Source organism: Martes martes (assembly GCF_963455335.1).
Source record: "Martes martes genome assembly, chromosome: X".
Lineage (NCBI taxonomy): Eukaryota > Metazoa > Chordata > Mammalia > Carnivora > Mustelidae > Martes > Martes martes.
This window is the reverse complement of record NC_137897.1, coordinates 14,244,105-14,260,350: the sequence shown is the minus strand read 5'-3', so window position 1 is coordinate 14,260,350 and position 16,246 is coordinate 14,244,105. Positions and strand designations below refer to the sequence as shown.

Sequence of the window (16,246 nt, the reverse complement as noted above, 5' to 3'; positions counted from 1 at the left end):
ATTGTGTATATATACCACATCTTCTTTATCCATTCATCTGTTGATGGACATCTAGGCGCTTTCCACAGTTTGGCTATTGTGGACATTGCTGCTATAAACATTCGGGTGCACGTGCCCCTTCGGAGCACCACGTTTGTATCTTTAGGATATATACCCAGGAGTGCAATTGCTGGGTCGTAGGGTAGCTCTATTTTCAGTTTTTTGAGGAACCTCCACACTGTTTTCCAGAGTGGTTGCACCAGCTTGCATTCCCACCAACAGTGTAGGAGGGTTCCCCTCTCTCCGCATCCTCGCCAGCATCTGTCATTTCTTGACTTGTTAATTTTAGCCATTCTGACTGGTGTGAGGTGGTATCTCATTGTGGTTTTGATTTGTATTTCCCTGATGCCGAGTGATGTGGAGCATTTTTTCATGTGTCTGTTGGCCATCTGGATGTCTTCCTTGCAGAAATGTCTGTTCATGGACAGTGGACACATTTTCTATCTTAACTGTATCCGATTTCCCTCAACTCCCTTCTCCTCTCCATCTACCCTTGTCCTCTATATTATTTGTTATGCTCCACAAATAAGTGAAACCATATGATACTTGACTCTCTCTGCTTGACTCATTTCACTCAGCATAATCTCTTCCAGTCCTGACCATGTTGCTACAAAAGTTGGGTATTCGTCCTTTCTGAACTGTATCCGTATTAATATCTTGCTTGTGATCTTGTTCTAGAATTTTATGAGCTGTCATCACTAGTGTATAAACTGGGCCAAGGGTACACGAGATCTCTGTATCGTTTCTTACGACTGACTACATGTAAATTACAATTCTCCAAAATAAAAAGGTTAATTAAAAGACCATGAGAAGAAAAAAAATTTTTTTTAATTAAAAAGACTGAGTTTTAAATTTTGCCATTTTGCAATTGCTTTGAATTTCAAACTGCATGCTTTTGTTTTTAAGACAGTTGGCATATGTTTGCCAGTGTCTCCACTTTGAATACCATTCGCCCAGTGTTGGTAAAAAGCCATGTTGTGTGATTTTGGTGGACAAACTTCTTTTGCCCACTCTTTGGTTTTCCTTTAATTATGTGTGTGACTGCCAAAGGATTAAGAAGCACTCACTACGCGATATGAATTTAAGTAAATGAAGCTTTTGGGAAACCTTTTAAAGGGAGTATAATGGAATTCTGTTTCTTGAAGAATCTAATTTATCCATGCTGGTGATTTTTCCAGGTACCTCCGATCATTAGTTCAGAACTTGTTGTTAATTCAGCGCTTCAAGAAACCTACTATTGAACATTCACCCAGGCAAGAACGGCTTAACTTCTGGTTAGATATGATTTTCGAGGCAACAAATGAAGTTACTAATGGACTCAGATTTCCAGTAAGTTATGCTTAATCCATTTCTTTCAGGTAGAACAAAAGAAACTGGGGGTTGGTGCTGTCTAATTATTGAATGCTCTGAAAGGTAGAAAACCTTAGAGTAATTGAAAATGTTGGGATACCCACGCGGCTTAGGTAGAATCAGCCAGTGATAGATCAACTCACTAGAAAAAGTCGGCTGTAACCTCTAAGATAGTGGTCTCCACTGAGAGGCCTTCTGTCTCCCAGGGGACATATGGTAATATCTGAAGACGTTTTTGGTTGCCACAACTGTGAGGAAAGTGTTGCTCCTGGCGGCGAATGGGGGGAAGGCCATGGGTGCTGCCAAACGTCCCACAGTGATGGGACAGCCCCTCCCCCAACACAGAATTCCCCAGCCGCCAGTCTCAGCAGTGCCAAGATGGAGGAACCCTGTTCTAAGTCACTTTAAGAGTAAGAGTGAAATTTTGGGACTTAGCACCAGTTTCCCATTGAGCTTTGGTTTGCCTCCAGTGCCACTAATTAATTTTGAAAACATTATTGGAAAGCAAAATGACTATTAGCTTTTCATCAAGTTTTTGTTTGAATTTTTTTGACCATCTTGTGAGGAGTCATAAGTAAGATAGCCAAGCACCCTAGATACCAAACTTCAGATCACTGTCCCTAATATTTACACCATGAGATTTTGTGAACGTGCCATGTTGAGGAATTTCATTAAGCTTCTAATGAAGATTAAGTTCTTTGAGATGATTTGGTAATGATTTTAAAATCCTTTTTTTAAAATTTTTTTAAGATTTTTATTTATTTATTTGACAGAGAGAGAGAGAGAGAGCACAAGCAGGGGGAGTGGCAGGCAGAGGGAGGAGAAGTGGGCTCCCTGCAGAGCAGGGGGAACCCGAGGTGGGACTTGAACCCAGGACCCTGGGGATCATGACTTGAGCTGAAACAGTTGCTTAACCAACTGAGCCACCCAGGCGCCCTAAAATCTTTTAATTATGAAATATTTCACACTTGATCTTAGCCGGAAAGTGATTTTTTTATGAAATATTTCAAACTTATTAAAAGGTACCAAAAAAAATGGAACAGACACTTGTGTAATGTCTACCCAGATTTAGCGATCTTAAATATGTTGTTTTCTTTGCTTTAGAAATTCATCCATTTATTCTCTCTTCTCCTCTCCCTCTCTCCTTTACCTCCCTCTCCTCTCTCTTTCTCCTTCCCTTCCTCCCTCTCCCCCAGCAGTAAAACATTACTGATGGAATGTCGTCTCACCTTTCGTCCCCTTGTATTTTTTTATAGACTTGGGTACCTACCTGTTATCATCCAGTCTGCTTCATTTCTCTCAAAAACTGTTGCCTTCCTGCTTCTCTGTCACCTTCTTGGGCCACCCTGTCTAAAGTGACCCCCTCCCACCTTTATTCTGTTGTACTCACTCCCGAGCTGCACAGGGGACCATATTCCCTATCCCTGTGTGTGTGTTTCTTGTCTACCCCGTCAGAGCATGAACACAGCACCCCCCCCCCGCCCGCAGGGAGGGGACTTCTGTCCTGACTGTGGTATCCACGGGCCTTAGAGTGGTGTTGGCACACAGTAGGTTCTCGAGCATTTGTGGAGCATAGCGCTTCCCACTTGCTCACTGGGCAGAGTAGCCTGTCTGGTACATTCCTGTGTGTCACAGAAGTCTCTTCTTTCAGGTGCTGGTGATAGAACCAACCAAAGTCTACCAGCCTTCATACATCTCTCTAAACAGTGAAGCTGAGGAGAAGACCGTTTCTCTGTGGCATGTCTCACCCACGGAAATGGTAAGGAAAAAAATCACACACAGCTCTCTCTTCACTCTCTGCTGTTTAGTCAGAAATGTGGTGTTCAAGTAGGAGAGTATGTGTTGCTGTGTTTGAAGGAACAGGCATCTGCGCCTGACTTCCAAGGTCCAGGAGCGTGTGAGAGAGAGTAATCACAGATGGGAGAGACCACGCCGGTTTGCCCGTTTTATGTGTGTTTATATTACATATTTGTGTATGTGCGTGTGTCTGTACAAATGTGTGTATATTCGTGTGAATGAGTATGGGCTTGTTGAAAAAAGAAGTTAAACCATGAGGAAGTGGATAAGGAGCAACGGGAAAGTCCCTCCAAATCCCCCAAACCTCGTCCCCATTCCCCTTCCCAGTGACTTGATGGATCTCCATCTTTACCATTGTCTAAACTCCCTTATGTATGTGTAAGTGTGTGTATGAGCGCGTACGTTGTGTGTGTGTGTGTGTGTGTGTGTGTATAGAGAGAGAGAAGCATTTTCATTAAAGTGCGATTATACAGTATATATTATTTTGCAACTTTTTTAGTTGACTCCTGCATCATAGAGAGTTTTTCAGATAGCACACAGTGATCCGCCTGGTGTATAATATTCCCTGCGTGTTCGTGTCATGGTGGTACATTTCCAAGTACGGACGAAGCGTAACGTGTTTCCCCTCCTGCCTGTAGCACACATTTCGGTCTCAGCTGTGCACTCTAGCCCGTGCTAGATCCATCAGTGCCCGTCCTGGTGGTGACCCCCTACATGCTCCAGTGTATTGTTTCAGGAACACAATTCCCAGTAAAGGAACTGCTGAATTTAAGACTACTTTTGTTTAGAATTTGATAGCTACAGGGCGCCTGGGTAGTTCAGTCTGTTGAACGTCCGACTCTTGGTTTCGGCTCGGGTCATGATCTTGGGATTGCGGGATCAGACTCCACACTCGGTGGGGAGTCTGCCTGGGATTCTGTCTCCTTCACTTCCTCTGCCCCGCCCCCTACTCCAGCATGTGCACGAAGTTGCGCATGCGCAGGCACTCTCTAAGATAAACAAGTCTTTAAAAAAGAAAAAGATAACGTTTGATAGCTACTAAAGATAAAGTGAATTAAATACAATGTGATAGCTCCTGTCAGGTTTTCACCACTTCAGTTTATATTCACATCAATGATATAGGAGAGGAAACATTTTAATAGCCCACTGAAGAGATCACAGAAACACTGGGCCGTGCCTGGTGCTGTGGTAGTAACTGTTTTTTTTCCTCCCGCTTTGGTCTTTCTGTGTCTAAACTACTTCTTCAGCTTCTTTCTTTTATAAAATATCTTTAGTAATGAAAAGATCTAGTACCTTTGACAAGCGCATTCACTAGGTAGTCTATTTTTGGATTTGTTTTCCTGGAGTGTGGGGAGACTTCTGCCATTAAGCTGGCAAAGGAAGATTTTTTTTTTTTTTTGTCTTGGAAATAAGAGTATGAGCAATTATGTCTTAATCAGAAAAAAATAAGCAGTATCTTCAAAAATGGAACATAACATTGAAGAATAAGCAGAGGCCCAAAAGCATATAAGAAATTCCTTATCAAAAACAGCCCTGACACAGCGTCCCCGCATTGTCCGGCAGGTACGAAGCGTGACTTCTGCAGGATAAATAAGTCACCGACGTGTGCCGTCCGCTGTGACACCCGCAGTCAACAGGACGGCATTGTGCCCTTTGTAATTTGTTGAAAGTGAATCTCGTGTCCTTAGCCCCCACACGCACAAAACAGAAACCAAAGGACACAAGGACACTTTGGGAGGTGATGGAGATGGCCATTACCCTGACTGTGGCGATGGTTCCATGACTGTCTGCGTATGTCCAAACTCTTCAAATTATGCACGTGGAATTTAGGCAGGTCTCTGTCCTTTATACCTCAGTAAAGGCATATAGAAAAAAAAGACACGAAATCTCAAGTTGCCTTCGTCCACTTGAGCTGCCGTAACAGAGTACAGAATAGACTGGGGGCTCAAACAACAGACCTTTCTTTCTCCCAGTTCCGGAGGCTGGGAGTCCGAGGGCGGGCTGCCAGCGTGGTCAGGTTCTAGCGAGGGCCCTCTTTCCAGCTCCCAGAAGGCTGTCTTCCTCGTGTGTCCTCCCATGGTGGAGAGATGGTTCCCGTGTCCCTTTTAATAAGGGGAATAATCCCGGGGGCTCCCTCCTCCTGCCCTAGTCCCCTCCCCAAGGCCCCGCCTGCGAAGACCGGCGCACCGGGGTTTAGGGCTTCTTCACCAGTTCGTTTGCAGAGACACGAACGTTCCACGTGTCCACGACACAAGCGTAAGGCAGGAAGTTTGTCTGATATTTCACAGAAAGGCAGTGAAGATGAGCCGCCCTCATGGGTGCTTGGCATTGCTTTTGTGGCTCTTGTTTTGTTTCACTGCACTCGGTATTAATTTAAATCTCTGAGTGGAAAAGAGAAAAATTACAGCCATAATAAAATATACACATGGTGATCAAACAGCTGTATCTCCGTTGAACAATGCATAGGTTTTCTGTTAAATTTGCCTCTTGAGTTGTTTTCAACCTTTTTTTTAAAGATTTTATTTATTTATTTGACAGAGAGAGATCACAAGTAGGCAGAGAGGCAGGCAGAGAGAGAGAGAGGAGGAAGCAGGCTCCCTGCCGAGCAGAGAGGCCGATGCGGGACTCGATCCCAGGACCCTGAGATGATGACCTGAGCTGAAGGCAGAGGCCTAACCCACTAAGCCACCCAGGCACCCCTCTTTTCAACCTTTTATGGGAAATATAACATACACACTGGAAAGCCCATCAGTCGTATATGTACAATTCGATGGATGTTTGCCAAACGAGCACACCTGAGTCACCAGCGTGGTCAAAGAAGAGAACAGCAGACCCCCTCTCCCCCACAAAGCCTGGCTTTTCCCCCCGTTGTGCCCCCCCTCCAGGTCCCATGCTTTCGATGTTGGAATTCTTGTGCTAGAGGCAAGCCTTGCTGATTTTCTTTGTGTCATTGATGCCACGGTGACGGGAGAGGATGCTCAAACTTCCGATCTGTAACCTCACTATTCCACTGACGTAGTCACAGTACCTCATGTACCTCATGTACTCATGACAAGTACTTGGAGAAAGAAAGTAACCCTATTCAAGTGACTCATAAGACTTTTAGAGCCAAATGGTTTTGGTCTCGTGGAATTCTACAAACTTTGCCCATTTTATTGTCCCTTACAATGGTTGCTGGTCCTTGATGGACATTCCCGTGGTTATATAGACTATCTCCCTAGTTGTAAATGTTTCACTTTGTACATAGTCTGTAATAAGAAATGGAAAAGAACGATATAAGCAGCAAATGCTAGCTTTCCTTGACTGATGAAATGTTTTGCACAAGTGCTCATAGTTGTCAGAACAAACGTCTGAAGGAAATATAAATTGCCTTTTTTGCTGTGAGAGGAAGCTTTTGCTTTTGCCTTCATTTACATTTTTGAAATTCTGCGCATCACAAAAGCAAGCAGATTTGCCTGGAGTGAGATGACATTTCTCTACACAGTGTTGCATTTTTTCCCGGTGGGCTGCGGCTGGTAGCGGGGAGATCGCACGCATGCGCGTGTTTGTAGCACTGCTGTAGGAGGGGATGGAGTTCTGGTTTGTTAGCCAAGGATTCAGGGACGTCTGCTGGTAAATGCATAACTCGCGACACGGGGACATGGGAGCAGAGCGCTGACTTGTAGCGTTGGCCTCTTTCTGCGGTATAACTGCTCCCACCATGGCCAGTTTCCAGCAACCTCCAGCAGGTGCCCAGACATGGGGCTCGGAGGAGATGGACGCAGCTGGCCTTCCCAAGCTGACCCCAGGGGCCCCCAGCCCAGGAGTGCACGCAGGCCACGCAGAGCAGGTTCAAACACAGCCTTGCCCCCTCAGTGACTCGTGTGCCCCAGAGTCACCAACAGACATAGAGTAGCCGCCGACCACACGGGTAGGGCTGCTTGAATTGTCCCAGACGCCCGAGATGCCTCCCCAGAGGTAGCGCTCTGGGACGGGGAGGACAGACTCTGAGTCGGCACCCCGGGGGACCCTGGGGATGTGGCCCCGCCTCTGGCTTCCTGGCCCAGCTCTCCGCAGCCCACCCTGGCTCTCCTTCTAGCGCGCCCCTGCTGGGGCCTTCTGACCCTGATGTGAAAAGCTGAAGTCTTCAGTCCATTTCCTCCGCATGATGTCGCTGGGGTGAAATAGCCCCCCGCGGAAGGGGTGAGGTCACCGGGTGACGGGAGGCTCGGGATGGGAGGAGGGCAGCCACCGCGGTCACAGTGGAGGAGACCGTGCCCGTTGACCCACCGGGACACCGGATCAGAAACCACGCGGCCGGCCCTGACTTCCACCACTGGATGTTTCACAAAAAACCTCACTTGCACATACCAGAGAGCGTGCACCTCACGATTTCATTTACATGTTCTTGCAGACCAGGCACCACTCTCGGTGCTGGTGGAGGCAGAATAGAGGTTGCTGTTCCCACCCTTGGAGGACGGGGTGTGGGGTGGGGGGGGCGGTTAGGAGGGAAGCTTCTGGGCTGCTCCTCATGTTCTGTCTCTTGATTTAGATGGCTGCTTACAGTGAGTCTTCATTTTGTGGACACTTACTGCGATGATCACTGTGCCTTTTTCTGAACACAGGGTACACTTCAAGTCAGAAGTTGAATAATAATTTTAAAACATCTGTACCTGCCCTCTTGCCGCTCCCCCACACCATGACTGAATCTCGTGGCTTTCCAGATTAAGACAGACTCTCTCTTACAGAGTGTCAAGCCCTTACACAGTCCCACCCTGTCATTGTCTCGGGAGCTGGCCGTGCAGGGGCTCACATGTGCTCTTTTGTCCTCCTTACTCCCTGCGGTTCCTCCTTCCAGCCATCTAGGCCTTAACTTCTGCGGAGGCGCCTCTAACCGCCCTCCTACCACTTTCACTGAATGCAGGCTCCCCTCCCCCCCGTATCATGTATACAGTATTTCCCATCGCTGTTGGATCACTTTTTGAGAATGTCTCCCCAAGTGCTCCATATGCCGAGTGTGACTTGTAGCTTTTTATATCCATAGTATCTACAAAGCAGGTACCCCCCCATGCCCATTGACGATGATAGAGGGGAGTCGGTGTTGTTGACTTCTTAACCCGTGTATCTTCCTCCCAACTCAAGTCCCCTAAAGCTACCCTAGAGTCAACTTTCCGTCTGCAACTACTTCGAAAACTCGCGTGACCGGCCTTTTTCTATACATGCAAGCTTCTTGCCTGTAGGTGGGTTGGACAAGGTGCTCTCGAAATTGCCCTGGTTCCTATTTCTGGACCCGAATCCAAAAGCAGGCTTCTGCTCTCCACCACTGCCGCCTTCCAGTGACTTTGAACACAAGTCCCCTGAAACCCGCTCAGTCTTCCTCCTTGGCTGGGTCCAAGGTGGTGGCTTTCCCATTGGCGTATGCTTTGATCTCTCACGGCCCTCAAGGGTTCTCCTCTTCTCCAGAGTAAAAGCTGAGGGCCTGATGATGGTCTCTGAGGCCCCGCATGATCTTCTCATGAGCTCGCCAACCTCTTCTCCCACTCTTCTCTCTGCTGGTTCCCAGACATGCCCTGGGGACAGGACTTTTCCCCTCTGCCTGAGGCTGTTGTCCCACCCATGGCTCTGCATGGCTCATTCCTTTACCTTCTGCTGAAAAGTCATCAGAGACCCCTTCCCAGAGCATCTGGCGTAACACCATGACCCCCATCGCACCTTAATGCCCTTGCCAGCTCTCTGGCTTTGTTGTAGTGCTTTTTGTCCTCTGTCATGCTATTAAGTTACTACTTAATTGTGGCTCTTCTCTCCTCAAATATAAGCCCCGTGAGGGCAGGGGTTTTGTTCTCTGCTACGTCCTCCGTGCTGGTATCTTGCCCGGCACGTAGTGGGCGCTTAATTGACACGGATGAATGGATGTTCTCCCACTGACGGCCACCTTCCCGGTTGTCTCTGTTGCTCCTGCTCCTCCAGGATGGCAGGAAACTGGTCGGCCAGCTGCTCGCGGCTATTCTTCTAAGCCATAGGCTCAGTCTCCTGGCTCTCACACTTCTCTGGGGCACTTAGCTGGTCATTTATGACATTTTTCAGGCCAACCAAATGTGTTTTCTTATTTTAAATGATTTTCTGATGTACTGGTATCGTAGTCTATGGCTCTTCTGAAACAGATTTCAGATCTTTGTTCTGAGGCTTAGCCCTGTGCAACGTTTTTTAAGTGCAGGCAGTGGCAGTGGAGGGAGGGAACAGTTACTTTTTAAAATGCATCACGTACAGATTGAAATGCAGGTTAGTCTTAGTGTTAGTTATGACAAGCTATCTGCTAAAACAAATAGCCCCCAAATATCAATACCTTAACATGATAGAAGTTTATGCCTCGTATCATAAACTTTTGTCAGGGTCCCCATCCCCCCTCGTAGCAGAATAGAGGATCGCTGAGGAGGTTATTATGAACCGTGCCCATAGATGGTGCACGTCATTCCTCCTTACATCGCATTGGTCAAAACTCCATCACGTGGCCCCACCTAGCTGCAGGGGAGGCTGGGAAATGTATTCCAGGCTCTATGCCCAGGGTAAAAAAAGAAAGATTGGGGAGCCCTGATTGGTGGCTGCCACATTCTTGCTCCTGCAAATATTTTCACAGGTCACTTGACTTAGGTGGGCTGTTCCCAAACTTACTTTAGAGTTTTCCTAAAATGTTGACAGAAGATGAAAGTCCATTCAGTGTGTACTTACTCTGTGCCTTTTTTATTTCAAATTCAGATCGTTTGCTCTCAACTGGATTAGAGATGCAAATGAATTTTTGTAATACATTAGAAAATGTTTCTGTTCTTCCAAGTTGCATGAAATATATTGCTCTAACTCCTAAATCTCTCTTGAAAGTAAAACAGCAGAAGTGATTGACCAGAGAATGAAACGAAAGTGTTTGTTTTTTTTTTTTGCATGGAAAAAATCAAGCTCTACTGACTTTTGTCTTTAAAACCTGCAGAAACAAATTCATGAATGGAACTTTACAGCTTCTTCCATTAGGGGAATAAGGTAAGAACATAAGGGAAAATGGAATTATTGTTCTAATACAAATAATGATGACAATGTTTTACTTTAGTGTTTCCACTCATTTGTAATATGTGATATTCTCATTTTCAGCAGAATCCTCGGCTTGTTGATGTGCTGCTAATAAGGGCTTCTTGGCTTGTTTAACATAGAAATTTGGCGGGCTAGCCAGTAGACTAAACTCTTGCCTCAAGCTTTTTTAAAAAATGAAGTTACATCTGTAGAAACAGAAAGCATTTCTTCTTTGAGTCACTGATGTTCAAGTGCTCAGGGAACTCCAGAATCCCAGTAACTGAAGGAGTTACTTGGTAATGACACTCGGTTGGGGCCTGAGTAGAATAATGGAGCCAAGAGTATTATTGTTCTCATTTGGGGAGCAAGTGGTATAGTCCAAGGAGAGCTATGGTGCTTGCTCTTTGAACCAGGGGTGGTGACCATTTGGTGGCCCTTGTGGCTACACTTTGAGCCTCACTCTGCCAGCACATCCAACGGTAGGAGCAGCTCAGAAGCAGATATGAATTGTAATCCCTCTTTCACTGTTTAACCTTGACAGAGTCACTTAGTCCCTCCAGGACTCTGTTCATAGTTTCCATTAGATGAAGGGCTCGGATTAGAATGCTATGTTCTTCCTCTGATGGTAAGACCACAGGCCACTGAATGAATCCCCCGTTACCTCTAGACATGGTATGATACTGTTCTAGACACAGCACTATTGAAATTAGAATAATATTTTTGTCACTTTAACGGGAGGGAAATAATTTAAAAACAGTAGTGTATTTGAGTAATACTGATGCAAAATAAAATCCAGTGTTGAACATTTTCAAAAACTGAATACCCCAGAAACTAAGTGGTATGAGAACATGCAGTCAAGAACCTTTTGCTTGTGCCTTCTCATAGAGGTACCTCTTGCTGCCATTCCACCATCAACAGGGATGCGCAAATGACCTGGGGTGAATCAGACCCTGGAACCAATGTGCTATAAAGAGCACGTGCTGAACATTCCCAGTGCTACCCAACTAACCATGATGGTTTCTTCACAAATTGGTTTCCAAAACTTATGTATGACCTGGTTTTCAGGATTTTTAAATCACCCTGTACTATTACTCTTTCAACTCAGTATTTTCATGTAATCCTTGACAAATGAAGAATGGCTAAGTAAGCTGTGAATCTCAGGAAGGGATGACTTAGGAGAAGATAAAGTGGCATCATTTGTTGGAAGAGAATTTAGACTTTTCCATAGTGCTGCTTGGCAAAATGAGGGCCATTGTGTAGGCTTTGGCCCAGTGTAGGTAAAGACCTTTTGATAGTGAAATCCATAAGCAGATGGAGTTTGGTGAATTTCTGTCTCTGGGTATGTCTAGGAAAGTGGAATATTGGCTGAGGTGCTGGAGAGTCAGATCCCGACCCCGGGGGGAAAGGGACCAGATAACCTGTGAAGGCCTTCCTTGAGCTACGATGCCATGTGTATTACTACCTCCCTTGTGTGGCCCGAAATAACTACGTCCTGGTATTTTTCAAGTCTAGAAATTCCTTAGATGCCATAATACATTATTTCCCACATAAGCTTCCTGTCTTGTGTGTGAAATTATAAACTCTTGAGGACAGAGACCATATTTATTTCCCTTTCTCACTGCTCTAGGCTTTGCTTAGCACTGTATCTCTGGTAAGTTCTCAATATAGATGAAAGTCATTTGTTGAATACAAACTCAAACATACGCAAGATAAATGTCCCTATTTAAATTTTGTAGAGAAATAGAAGTCAAATTGGGGGAGTAGTGATTAAAACATTAATGAATCCTTCAAATTTGTAGAGTGGAAGAAAATCTGTGATTAGATTTTTCTCAAAAATGTAAAAGTGACAACGTAACTTGCATATAATAATCCTTACGTTTTTCCAATTTTACAGCATATCCAAGTTTGATGAGCGGTGTTGTTTTCTTTATGTCCACGATAATTCTGATGACTTTCAAATCTACTTTTCCACTGAGGACCAGTGTAGTAGGTGAGTTACAGCTGATTCAGGGGCTTGTGATGTAATGATGGGTCTTTGTTGGGAAGAGTTTTTACTTGATATACTGCCTTTCTTGAAATTTTAACTTACAGAAAGTTACTTTTCCAGCTTGACTGAAGTATAATTGACATACCATGCAGTCCGCCCACTTAAGAGTGTACAGTTCAGTCTTTTTTTAGTATATTCACGGTTCTGCAACCATCACGATAATCTAACTTTAGAATATTTTCATGACCCCCCAAAGAAGCCCAGTGTCCATTACCAGTTGTTCCCCCATTTTTCCCTCAACCTAATCCCCCCCACCATCTCAGACTTGGGCAAAAACTAATCTATTCTGTCTCTCTGGATTTGCATATTCTTATATAAATGGAAGCATACCATCTGTGGTCTTTTGTGTCTGACATTTTTTAGTCATGATAATGTTCTCAAGGTTCACCTAGGCTGTAGCACGTTATCAGTACTTCGTTCTTTTTTTTTTTTTTAAATTTAAACTTTATTTCTTTTTTTCAGTGTTCCAAGATTCACTGTTTATGCATCACACCCAAGTGCCCCATTCTTTCTGTGCTCATCACTCTCCCACTGTATGGATGTATTTGATCTGTCCATTCAGTTGAAAGGCATCCGGGTTATTTCCACTTGTTTGGCTGTTATGAGTAATGCTGCTAGAACATTCATGTGCCAGTTTTTGTATGGCCCTGTGTTGACATTTCTCTTGGAGCTAAATTACGGGGTCTTAGGTAACTCCGAGTTTAACCTCTGAGGAGCTGCCAGGCTGTGGTCCGATTTTACATTGTCGTCAGCAGTGTACGAAGGTTCTAATTTTGCATGTGATTGTGTGTCCTTATGCTCCTGACCAACCTAGTGGACATCATGTAGGATCTGACTGTGGCTTTGATCTGCATTACCGTAATGACGGAAGATAGCATGCATCTTTTCATGCGCTCACTGGTCATTTATTTATCTTCTTTGAAGAACTCTCTGCTCAAATTCTTCACCCAATTAAAAGAATTTTTTTTAACCTTTTATTTTGGAAAAATACTCAGAGCTATAAGAAAGTTTCAGAGGGGCTCCTGGCCGGCTCAGTGGGTAGAGCACGCAACTCTTGATTTCAAGGTCATGAGTTCAAGCCTCACATTGGGTGTGGAGGCTACTTAAAATTTAATAAAATTTTTTAAAATAAATAAACAATTGCAGGAAAAAAGTACAAAGAATTTCCATACACATTTCACCCAGAATTCCCATGTTAACCCTTTACCACACTTATTTTACCTTCACTCCATATGCATATGATTATTTTTGTTCTGGACCACTGAGAAATGAGTCGTAGACCTAATGCCTCATGGCCTCTCACTCCTTCAGTGCGTATTTCCTAAAAACAACATTCACTTCCATAATCACTGCACAGGTATCTAATCAGAAAATTAAGACCAGTAAGGCTCTGTACTTGACACACCCTATCCCCATATGACTTACTGTCCAACCGATGTCCTTTCCAGCAAAACACAAGATTTTTTTCTCTGTCTCCTCGCCAGTCCAGGATCATACGTATGTTTCATGGCCATATCTGTGTAGTCCTCGTTTATCTTCATCGGCGCCGCTTTGTCTGTCTTGACTCCGTGCTCTCAAAGAGCACAGGTGGTTGATCTTATGTAGGCCATCAGTTGGGGTTTGTTTCCCGTTTCCTCCTGATGACGTTAGCATCGTGCATTTTGGGAAGGAACAGCACAGAAGTGATGTCCTGTCCTTCCCACGTACCGCATTGGGAGCCTTAGGGCATCTCTGTCTCATTCCTGGAGAAATGAATGTGGCTCACCTTGTGAAGGTGTGGTATTGGCCAGTCTTCTCCCAAGTGCCCATTTTGAATTGGGCTATCTGTATTTCTATTAATGGTTTTAAGAATTGTTTATATATACTGGATACAAGTCCTTGATCAGATGTGTGATTTGCATGGAAATTGCCTGCCCGCAATCGGTGGGTGGTTTGTCTCTGTCTATGGGGCCCTCTGCAGTGCACAATTTTTACATTTCGATGCAGTTCAACTTATTTTTTTCTGTGGTCATTTGTGTTTTGGGGATCACCTAAGAAGGTGTTGCTTGACCCAAGGTGTTCTGTGGTGTTTATTTTCTTCTCAGAGTTTTAGCTCTTCTGTTTAAGTCTCTGGTTGATTTTGACGTCATTTCTGTATATGGTGTGAAGTAAGGGTCCAGCTTCATTCTTTTGCTTGTGGATATGCGGTTGATCTGGCCCATTTGTTGAAGACATATTCTTTCTCCTACTGAACGGTCTTGGCACCCTCAGAAAATAGGCTGACCATAAATTTCAGAGTCTATTTCCGGACTTACACTTAGATTCCGTTGCTCTGTATGTCTGTCTTTACGCCAGTACCACATTTCTCTTTCTTACTGTAGCTTCATGGTAAGTAGGAAATACAGAAGTGTGAGTCCTCCCAACTTTGTTCTTGCTTATAATAATCGCTTTGGCTATTGTGGCTGCTTGCATTTCCATGTGAATTTTAGACTCTGTCAGTTTCTGCAAAAAAGGCAGCTATGATTTTGACAGGGATTGTGGTGGAAATAAATAGACCGACTTGGAGAGCAGTGCCGTTCTAACTGTAGTAGGCCTTCAATCCCAGAGCATGGCGTAACTGTCCGTTTGAGTAGGTCTTCTTTAATTTCTTAAGACAGTTTTTTGTAGTTTTAGAGTACAAGTCTCATACTTCTTTTGTTAAACATAGACCTAGGTGGGTTTTTTTTGATGCTATTATAAATGGAGTTTTCTTAATTTCGTTTTCAGAGTGTTCATGGCTAGCATATAGAAATATGCTTGGTTTTTTATATATTTAGTATCCTGCAATCTTCCGAATTCATTGATTAGTTCTAATACCTTTTATTAGTATTTTAAGATTATATTTTTAAAGTAAACTCTACGCCCAACATGGGGCTCGAACTCACAACCCTAACTGAGCCAGCCGGGCCCCCATGTCTCACAGTTGGTATTGAATTCCTTAAGATTCTCTGTATACAAGACTGTGTCTGTTGCAGACGGAGGTCTTTAAAAGTTCTTCCTTTCCAATGTGGATGTCTGTCTTTTTCCTACCTGTCTGGCCAGGCTGTCCAGTACAGTGTTGAGTAGAAGTGGCGAGAGCAGACACTGCATCTTGTTCCTGATCTCGGGGGGAGCATATCCGGCCAGTCTTTTATCAGTAAGCATGGTGCTGCCGGCAGGTTTTCACCAATGGCCTTGATCAGGTTGAGGAAGTGCCCCTTACTGCTGGTTAGTTCAGGGTTTGTATCATATGGTTTGAGAACGTTTTAATTCAGCACGTCTCGGGCACGCCTTATGATACCATATTTGGAAATCAGACTCAATATCAGACTAGGGGACCCTTAGATCACAGTCTTCAACTTAGAAAAGCTGCTGCCAAAGATGAGGCAGAACACCCCTTTACCACAGAGTTGACCTTTCTGACCCTCCCTCGGTCCTCGATGCCTTTTCTCACCATACATCTAAATAATTTCTCAGTTGACGTAGAACATACATACAAGTCGCGTGTGTTAAGTGCACTTACATTTATCAGCGCCCCAGCAGGTGCCTCGTGCCTCTTTCCAATCATTGAGTCCCCAGCCCCTACAGTGCTTTTTTTTAAAAGATTTTATTTATATATTTGACAGAGATCACAAGTAGGCAGACAGGCAGGCAGAGAGAGAGGAAGAGAAGCAGGCTCCCTGCTGAGCAGAGAGCCCCATGAGGGTCTTGATCCCAGGACCCTGGGATCATGACCTGAGCCGAAGGCAGAGGCTTTAACCCACTGAGTCACCCGGGCACCCCAGTGCTAACTATTTTGATTTCTATCACTGGTGGTCAACTTTGCCTGTTCTTGACCTTCAATAAATAGAATCATGAAGTATGTACTCTTTGCTTTCTCACTCACTTCTCTTAAAATAACACCCATTAGACTGAGCCGCGATGTCTGGATCAGCTCATCCTTTCTGTCACTGTGCCGTGTTCTACCGTGTGCCTGTATAG

At 44.6% G+C, this 16,246-nt stretch overlaps 1 protein-coding gene across 1 annotated transcript in view; it reads left to right on the top strand.

The window, feature by feature from the left end:
- The window catches only part of MAP3K15 (mitogen-activated protein kinase kinase kinase 15), a gene marked incomplete at its 5' end in the record, with an annotated part of 120,295 nt that overhangs the window by 73,366 nt on the left and 30,683 nt on the right, over positions 1–16,246 (top strand). The window contains 4 exons of the mRNA XM_080795814.1: positions 1,218–1,368; positions 3,041–3,148; positions 10,145–10,194; positions 12,116–12,211. Of these exons, the coding sequence (XP_080651940.1) occupies positions 1,218–1,368; positions 3,041–3,148; positions 10,145–10,194; positions 12,116–12,211 (405 nt within the window). The remainder of the gene's footprint in view (positions 1–1,217; positions 1,369–3,040; positions 3,149–10,144; positions 10,195–12,115; positions 12,212–16,246) is intronic.